General features: G+C 39.2%; 1 protein-coding gene across 2 annotated transcripts; it reads right to left on the bottom strand.

Annotated features, from left to right (window-relative positions):
* Positions 1-772: 772 nt before the first annotated feature.
* On the bottom strand, positions 773-9,202 carry slc25a3b (solute carrier family 25 member 3b). Of its 2 annotated transcripts, none has more exons than XM_081356353.1 (8): positions 8,959-9,202; positions 8,534-8,683; positions 6,304-6,431; positions 5,586-5,765; positions 4,059-4,240; positions 3,557-3,729; positions 2,274-2,384; positions 773-1,248 (listed from the first exon to the last, which is right to left on the bottom strand). In XM_081356353.1, exons 2-8 carry the CDS (start codon positions 8,667-8,669, stop codon positions 1,088-1,090), a joined length of 1,071 nt encoding a protein of 356 aa, XP_081212479.1. In that variant the 5' UTR covers positions 8,670-8,683; positions 8,959-9,202; the 3' UTR covers positions 773-1,087. The 2 variants fall into 2 exon arrangements, with proteins under 2 accessions (XP_081212479.1, XP_081212480.1); XM_081356354.1 differs by lacking the exon at positions 6,304-6,431 and adding an exon at positions 6,573-6,697 and having other exon boundaries at positions 8,959-9,181.
* Positions 9,203-9,820: the final 618 nt, after the last annotated feature.

Below are 9,820 nucleotides of genomic sequence, written 5' to 3'. Positions count from 1 at the left end.
GGATATGCTTCCAGTGTAGAAGAGCATGATCAACCATATTTACTGTAGGTATCATTTGGTAAGCATTTTATTTTAATTATCGGTTAAATTAGGCCTTGGTTGGTTAGAAGTCAACAAAGGTCATTTTACAAACAAACTCTTATTCTAGACCACTTTTTAATAATGCACAAAAATCTTGCAGGCCTACATGTATATAGTCAGCACATCTCTATAATAGTGTTTCTGATCTTAGCATTACCAATGCTAACTTACATTAAATATCTATTAATTATTACTATAGCAATAGTATAATTACCCTCGTGTCATTTTCCATATATCAAGTGGTGTTAATCAATAATTCAGAGGAAAAAGCTTTCAAAAACTTGTGAAATACTGTAGTAAAAGGTCATTTAAGACTTTTTTTCAGTACGTTCTTTGATATCTTATTTGTGTATATCAAGTAAAATGATAAAAAAAACTCAAGCACCTTATTTTTTCCCAATACAGAGGTAAGTTATTCTCTGTTAATGACTAAATAAAAATAACATGCAGTAAACAGTAAATCTATTCATACTACAAACTAGTTATCATAAATTAAAATATAACAATTACCAGTCTGCAACACCAAGCTGCATGACAGACTGATTTTCTACAGCTAAAATAACTGTGTAAATAACTCATTCAATTTTAATTTAATAAAATAACTTAAATTAACCACACCGCTGTAAATGTTAACAGCAAAAACACTAAATATGCAACCACAATTAATTTGAAAAACAATCCTTAGAGAAACTATTGAGAACACAATTTATTGATTGAACATGAAAACATGAAACACAAAGAGAGAGACAGCACTTCTTGTGTATAATATCCAGGTAGCTCTTTATTGTACTACTGACAAAACAAATGTCAGAGGTTAAAACCAGACGGCATTCATTCAGGTCACAACTCTTTTTATATAGACTATTTAGACATGGAACTGCCCCGTGGAGGAGAGCGGTTCCCCTGTATCGTGATGTCGGGGGTGAGTGGGGCTCAGGACAGGCTTAAATATAGAAAACAGGAGGTGTGTAGCTGTCGGAGGGGAAGGTGTGTGTGAGATCGCTGTCTACTCTGTGAGGCCGAGCTTCTTCTTGAGCGACTCGGGCATCTCGGGGGGAGGAGGGCGGGGCAGGCGGAAGTAGACCTTCACTGAGTCATAGATGAACCACTGCAGGGCCGTCAGGGTACCGATCATGATGATACGGGCCACCAGACCCTTCCACACACCTGAAAAACAACACACACACACACACGTCAAGAGGGTGGATGAGAATTTAAGAAAGTCAGTGTTGGAATTGCTCAATTGTTTTCGGAATAGTTTGTCTGCTCTCCAGCGGTTCTGCCCTGCTGTTTTCCTGAGACGGTTCAGGGCAGAGAGGATGCTGGGTAAAGCAGGTAGACTGATCTCACACGCCAATGACTCAAGCACCTCTGACTGTACAGCGGTGAAGCTGCTGGGAGCCTCCGGCCCAATCCTGCTGATCCCAGAGAGAGAGAGCAGAACCGACCCGGAGGAACTCCCCAGAGGTGGATCTAAGGAACGTGTTGATCTGGGGTGTGTTTCCCAAAAGCATTGTTAGACAACTATGGTCACAAGTTCTGTTATTATCAGTATAGTTCAACGAGTCGGTGTTTCCTGAAACCATCGTTTCAACAAACATTTGCAAACATCACAAAGTTGTGTGTTTGTAACGACAGATCTCGACCTGTGGTTAGAAGCAGTTTCTAGTTTGCATGACACGTGGACTCAATAAATCCTCATCCTGAGCAAAATAATCAAGCCGACATTCAGTACAACCTATATCTTTCATTTAGAATACAAATATTTACGTCTTTTAGTTTTCAAGAGATTTAAAGTGTCGCATGTGCGAACGTGCTCTAGAGTGCAAGAACGAGCCTATGATTGAATCTGGAAATAAAGCAAAATAACTGAGAAAAATGAGAAATAGTCCTCAGATGTCATGTCTGTAATTTATAGCTAAACATCTAGCGTTAATTCAATCTCAAACGGTTTCATTAAAACAAGTTATTACTCCAACACCTGCGTGATATCATTAACCAACGTGGTTGAACGACAAATTTGCGACGATATGGTTTCGGTAACCAGTCGTGACGAGCATGTTGATTTCTTCACTGATGCGTCGCACTACGCTGGTTAGGCAGCGAGTTACGGTGTTGTACGGGAAACACACCCCAGGCTGTACAATAAAGAAATATTGTAAAACACAATGGATTGATAAGAAAAGTCTCACCTTTAGGTCCCAGCTTCTTGAGCACTTGAGCGGCTGTGCTTCCCTTCTCTTTGTTCAACACGGACACGACCGAGTCAGCAGGGTGAGACACGATAGCACAGAACACACCAGCTGCAAGACACAACAGCAACATGCGTCACTACTCCACTTCAGACACTCTGAGCTGTGACAATACTGTGCACATCTAATAACAAATAACTTAAATACAGAAATTAATGGAAATATAGAAATGAATATGGGTATTAGAATAATAATAATAATAACAAATTAAATACAAATAAAAAAGTAGTAGAATTAAATATAAAATTAATAACATAAAAAAATAATTTAATAGAAAAGAATGAATTAATAGAAATATAAATAAAAGATAATACAATAATAACAATAATTAGTAAATTAATATAAAACTAGAATTAAAGAACTAGAATGAAATGGATTTAATAAAATATTACAAATAAATATTTAACAGAAAAAAACTATAAAAAATGAATAGACATTAAGGTAATACAATACAATAATTATAATGATAATATAGAAAAAAAATGAACAAAATTAGTATTAAAAAGAATAAAATAATAAAGTAAATTTACAATAAAATGTATAATAAATTAAGATAAAATATTAACAGTTAAAAATATAAAATTAACAGTAATATAAAATTAATCAATCATAGAATCAATAAAAACCAATATATAAAATTACTAATATTTATTCACTAATACATGATTAAAAATCAGAAGTTATATCTGTTACTTTTATTTAATAAATCTGAGCAACATGAACTAACAAACGGCTTTATTTTATTTTTTTTATGAACCAACATTAAAGATTAATATATAATAACAAATGTATTGCTCATTGTTAGTTAACACATTAACTGATATTACAGCCTTTTTTTTAACTTTAGTTTTTGTGAGAACTCTAGGGCCGACTCCTCCTCGGTGGCGGGATTGCCCTGATGAAGACCAACATATTTAAGAACCTCCTGGATTTTGTCTAGCTCTCTCTCATTTTTGTTTTATGTCTCTGTTTGAAGAGTGGGTTCCTGAGTTGTTGTGTTCCCATACGACTTCCACGACTCTACAAACCCCATTTCCAACGGTTTAATAATTTGAGGTTGTATTGATATTTACTATTATTACCTTATGTTTTGACCCTAGACATTATTTGTTTAACTTTAAATAAATGTAATTTTATCTTGTGAAGTGTCCTCTATATGTTATGACTTTGAGCCAGGTCGTATCACTGATGTCATCAACTCAATCCTCCGAAATCCTCCTTACCGATGTAACCAGCAGTGAATGTGACGACCAGCTGTTCGGCTTTGGAGCATTCGCTGCGGGGTTTGGGCACCACGAACTTGTAGAGCAGCTCAACGGTGCGCTCGAAGCAGGCGAACTTCATCATGGTGTACGGGATCTGCCTCATCCACAGGGGAACCACGCCTTTGTAGAACCTGCCAGAAGATTTACAGCACTCATCAACTCTCCGAAGACTCAACATAAACGGGCTTGCTGGTTCATTTAAAAAGTTTGTCTGCTCTCCAGCGGTTCTGCCCTGGTGTATTCCTGAGACGGTTCAGGGCAGAGAGGATGCTGGGTAAAGCAGGTAGACTGATCTCACACGCCAATGACTCAAGCACCTCTGACTGTACAGCGGTGAAGCTGCTGGGAGCCTCCGGCCCGATCCTGCTGATCCCAGAGAGAGAGAGCAGAACCGACCCGGAGGAACTCCCCAGAGGTGGATCTAAGGAACGTGTTGAGCTTTAAAGTGCAGGATACTCACGCCCAGAGTCCTTCCTCGGCGTACATCTTAGGGGCACATTCTCTCAGGGTGTTGGCATAGCCAGGCTGAGTCTGGATACGCACTTTACACGCCTCCATAGGGGCCAGAGCCATATCTGCGAAGAACTCAGCGCTGGCAGAAGCAGCCAGATACAGCGAGGTTCTCCACAAGTACGCGTTTTCCTGTAAGAGGAATGAATGAGGCATTTATATAGCGCTTTCATATGTACTATATTTATGAGGACAGGAGGAACACAAGCGTCGGCTGACAGACTTTACAGCCGGGCTAATAACACTAATTTCACGATTCAATTCTAAATCAATATCGGATAATTGTGTGGTATGTATGTCAAGTCATCATTTATATAGCGCTTTTAACAATGTAGATTGTTTCAAAGCAGCTTTACAGAGATAAACGTGTCATTTAAGGTAACAGATTGTTTTGGCTTTATAGCGGTTCTTGAATATAGTTATTTTCCAGCTAAAGTTAGTTTAGATTGATTCGCTTCTGTCGCAACGATCATTTGTTAATAAATTTGGGGTCGCTAATGTATCAGGTACAGTGCATGAAAAAATTAAGGATAAAAATATATATATACCAACTTAAAAATGAACTGATTTGTATAGGCTACTTACATTTAAACAAAAGGAAGGTTTAATAATAATGTCTTAACTTTAATGACAATTATGTTTCTACTCATTTTTATTTTTTTATTTAAACATTTAAATGGCGGCTGGCATAAAAACATGATGGGACGTATTCAAACATGCATTAAATATTGAAGAACAGGTTAAATAAGAATAAAATTAATATGCTATAGTGCATTTATTTAGCAAAATGCTCCTCTATGGTTAATTATTTTCTAGCTTACTAACACTGAAGCTGTGTCGGTAATTGAATTTCATAATAAAATTGACAGTATTTAAAAGCTGAGTCTTTGTTTCATATCAGAAGTAACAAAGCACAAACAAAGCTTTGTTCATTCATCAGCTGAAAACAGCTTAGACTGAAAGACAGATTCTTGTCTTTTAAGAATAAAAAAAAAAAAAAAGAGAATAGATTAAAATCGAGAAACCAATATGTTTAACCCAGCCCGAGCTTCTACAATGTTTGTTCATTGGTTATTGCCATGCTTAATTTTGTGGAGAATGGCTACATGGAATATAGGTTTACATTAATATTTATACAAATTAATTAACAGGTAATTTAATCTATAAATTAAAAACATATGTATTAGCCATCTAAACAAATATGTCAAATGAAAACAAATTAGGGCGTGCAATTTAGTTTCAATTTTTACAAAAACACTATAAAAATTGTTGTGCCACAATACATTGCTTTCTTCTAAATGCAGTGTGCTACCGCCTCACCTGAAACCCTACCCCTAAATTACAAATAAATGGTCAGAATTTTACTTTAAGTTACTAATTTTTGAATACTTCAATGAATAAATAAATTTTAAATCTATGATCCAAAGTAAAAAAGTTTTTGAAACATGTTTCTCAAGCATCACATCATCCATCTCACCTCTCCTAGCAGGTCACCGTACCAGATCTTGAACACCTCGTAAAAGCCGAACTTGCAGAGCCCCTGCATGGAGTATCCGATGAAGGTGGGCGCCCAACCCTTGGCCAGCCCACGCATGCCGTCCTCTCTGATCGTGACGGAGAACCCATTGAAGATGCTCTTGTATTTAGCAGGATCCACCTAAACGCAGCATTTGGTTAATGCAATGAGAGCCAGAAACACCAACACAGGAACTTCACGAGGAACCGGCTGGTTATGAAGGAACACGGTTAATGGTTTCACTTCAAAAATGGTATTTACATGCTGGAACATGATTAATAAATCAAAAAGTAAACCAAATGTTACTTGGATGACATCAGTGGCAGAGCGTCACAGATCAATTTAAAGGAATTGATTACTTAGAAATGGCAATTTAATAATACTAATTGTGTTCCAAACTACTACCTTTTTTACACGAAACTCAAAAGATCTTCAGTTTTACTTATATTTTATGGAAAAGAGCAGCTTGAACATTCTGCATAATATAAGAAAATATGGCGTTTTCTTTCATTCCATATTATAAACCATTTCCGCAGAATGATATTGCACCTCAAATTCTCAATCAGAAATAATCAGATGTGTTAGCTGGTTAGCCAAATCTCTTCACAAGTGTTAGTGACCCCTTCGCCACGGATGCCATCTCATTTATTTGATGAAGGGGATGGAGGCGAGTACAGACCTGGAGACGGCACTTCACCAAGTCGAGGGGCACGACGGCCGTGTGTGTGATACCACAGCTCAAGATGCCCCCAAACCCGCAGAGGGCGTAGTATTTCGATGAGCCGAACTCGCAGCTATTGCCTGTCTCTGTGACGTGGGGGAACAACACACACACATGCTCATGCGTCACAACACGACACTTAACATGCTGATGAAGGGTTGCATTGGGGTCAGGTCACACACACGGACACACTCGGGTGACTCCGGCTAACACACACGCACACGGACCTGCATTCGGCACTTGACCAGGTCGAGGGGCACTACAGCCGTGTGTGTGGTGCCACAGCTGAGGATTCCTCCGAAGCCACAGAGGACAAGGTATTTCTGTGAGCCGAACTCACAGCTGTCTCCCTCTGAAGAGAAACACGGAGTCACATTCATCTACACAAAGCCTGAGACGTTTGATTGGGGGTTAGTGGGAAACCTCCATGCTGGACTTTAAAGCGCTACCTTTCACCTGCTATCACACCAAGTGACATGAGCTATGCCAAGGGGGTTTTAATCTTTTAGGGTGTGTTCACACTCGTAATTCGGTTTGTTTGGTGCGCAAAAAAACAAAAAAAAAAACATTTAGTCCTGGTCCGTTAGGCGAAGGGCAAAGCATAGGGATGTGCTCACAACCTGATTGATTGGCTTTTATTATGTATATTTCGCAACGAACATCCGAAACAATGCTGTGTTCTGGGCTAAATACGCTCGTTGTGTGTGTGTTGCTACATGTGATGGTATTTTGACCAGCTGAGAACTTGGTAAGAGCTTATAAAATGTGTAAAAACAGCGTCAGGAATCCCTCCGTCACACACACTAACACACAGATCTGCTGCGAGGAGACACGGTTCTGATCCTGTACTGAACTGTGATGGGAAACATTGTGACAATGAAGAGAAAAAACAGCTATGCTTGAGCTTTCTGTACTTTTTAGGGTCACATCTTGTCCTGTTTGTGGTTTGTTTACATGTCTTTGGTCCGTGTTGTGTTCATATTTCAGTCGATCCGCACCAGAGTTGGTTTGGAAGTGGAGCGAGACTCATCTTTTCAGCGTCTCGGTCAGTGTGTTTGATGCACCAGGGTTCAGATCGCAGCGTTCACACTTATTCAGATGAACCGCACTAACAGAGCAATCACAATTGGGTTTGTTTTAATCCAACCAAACATGCCAAATGTGAACACACCCTATATCCCACATACCATCAAATATAATCATCCTTGTGTGAGGGACTCCCTTCCTAAAACAAAATAATCTAAAGAGGCAACTACTGTATATATAATTAATATATGATCTATACATCTGACAACTGAAAATTCTTTCAATCAATTATTAATCGATTCATTTTGGACACTTACAGTTTCTGCTAACATTAACTGACAATAAACCACTCTAACCTAAACTCAACAGTTATCTACAGTTTATGGTCTACATCCTTATTCATTTTGGTAAACAGATATAAAGATTAAGCAAACCAATTAAAGCGTTTCAACTCAACCTAAATCTACATACAATTATTATACAAGCCTGATAACACATGCAAAAAGATATTCAAATTTACGATTTAATGATGGGCAAGATACTGAACGACACACGATGCCGGTCTTGGACGTGTTCCTCAGACTGAAGGCCAATCAGAACGCGCCTTGCTGAGAGCTGGAGCCAATCAGATCGCCCTTCATTGCTAGTAGCGGTGCACACACAGGTCATGTGCAGAATAGGACCCTTTAAATAAAGTACATCATGTCCCCTGACCGCCTCAATACCATTTTGACATTTGTCATATTTACACAACTCATTAAAATGTAAAAACGTCCTCCGAAAGATTTGATACGCGTTCTCCATCTTTGTCCTTCATTGCCCTCCATGAACGCAACAAGGCCAGAAACACACAGCAAGCAGCAACGACTCACACTAAACTACACAATCTACAAATGTAATAACTAAAGCATTTAAATGGATCTTCCTAATGATCTAAACTACAGCTCGGCAAGATCTAGTGCTAACAAGTATTCTAACCTTTTATTCAACGTTCATATGGCGTTTCATATCTCCCATTCTGATCCATTTCAAGCATTAATACAATAATAAACAGAGAAATGTGATGGGTTATGCGGTCTCTCTTATTTCAACCCCCTTTACACCCATTTAAACAGAATTTTAAGCATTAAGAACAGAGGTTTTTGTTCTGCGAGGGTCTTACCGGCCACTGCGGCGGCGGCGAGCCTGCGCTTCGGTACGGGACTGCTCGTCTCGGGCTCAACGGTCTTCTGCAGTGTGAATAACGGGGCGCTGAAGGGGTTCCCCCGGGCCAATTGGGTTAGTGTGGTCGGATACATGTCTGATGGTAGACCTGAATGAAGAACAAACATTGGTTAGGCAGTGAACACATTTATAAGCAGCTAATGTGTCCATTAAACGAGTCATCATTTGTCCTCTCATCATCATGTGGTTCTATGGAGAGGTCAGCGGCCCTGCGCTCTTGAGGAAGACGTTGTGATGAAAATAACACTAAACTAAAGCATTTAACACGTTAAGAAGTATTTATCTGAGGAGAGTGTGAGAAGACGGTTTAATATGTGTGTGAAAACCAAGAAAAATGTGTTGCAAAGTGGGAGAAACTCTTACTTTAGAGAAGTTGTCGCAAAATGGCGCCTCCGTCCTCTCCTCTACCGGTGCGCATAGAGACCGAGCGGTGAGTGAGAGCCGCGCAAGACTGAACCGGATAAAGGAAGTGATGCGTCACTGCAAGCCACGCCCACTACTTTATAAATCCTTAGGTATAAATCCCACTATGGTCAGAGCCCGTCTACGGAGAGCCTTGGCACTCCCTATTCAGCCCCATTGTATTGATTTTGGTTGCAGTTCCATTAGAATTCCACTGGGGGTGATCGCGAGCGAGTGCAGACTGAATGGGAGTCAATGGGGCTAAACGGCTAAATGTGTCTCTTTCACCCAAATGCCGTTGAGAAATCTCAGATTTTATTGTAGGTTTTGCAAGTTCAACATGGGTTATAGGTCGAAAGTTGAATGAACGAGCACTTATTTCTTTTCTATTTCTTACAGGTTGAATTGTTGTTGCCCAGAACACGCTAGCATTCTGCTAATGACGTCAGCATTCTGACGTCATTGACATTTTAAAAGACTTTTTAAACCAAATAAGTGACTCTAAAAAATCTAACACCCAACAATGTGTAATTTCTTTGCATCTCCTTTCGAATACAACATTCAAATTACTAGACAAAAAATTATATCCTGAGAAAAGTGGGTTTTGAGGGTTTTTCGCCATAGACCTCCATTCATTCTGCACTCGCTCGCGAGCGCCCCCGCATGGACAGAGACGTGTTACTGCAACCAATCCAGAACCCGGAAGTAAGCAGAGAGTGCCAATTCTCTTCCTATTAGACATTCTCTGCTATGGTGAAGTCATGGCTCATGAATATTAATATGGACGGTGTTAAAAAAAAAAAAGAAAGCTTTTTCAATGCAG

This window comes from Scardinius erythrophthalmus, assembly GCF_964197995.2.
Source record: "Scardinius erythrophthalmus genome assembly, chromosome: 24".
In the NCBI taxonomy this organism is placed as follows: domain Eukaryota; kingdom Metazoa; phylum Chordata; class Actinopteri; order Cypriniformes; family Leuciscidae; genus Scardinius; species Scardinius erythrophthalmus.
Note: the sequence above shows the minus strand (reverse complement) of the source record. Positions and strands in the feature narration are given on the sequence as shown.

Excerpts from the sequence above, each read along its gene's own strand:
- slc25a3b (XM_081356353.1), bottom strand. The coding sequence starts at position 8,669 with ATGTATCCGACCACACTAACCCAATTGGCCCGGGGGAACCCCTTCAGC. Across the intron at positions 3,730-4,058 it reads GCCGAGGAAGGACTCTGGGC|GTTCTACAAAGGCGTGGTTC; the intron begins GTGAGTATCCTG and ends ATCTTCTGGCAG. Across the intron at positions 2,385-3,556 it reads ATTCACTGCTGGTTACATCG|CTGGTGTGTTCTGTGCTATC; the intron begins GTAAGGAGGATT and ends TGTGTCTTGCAG.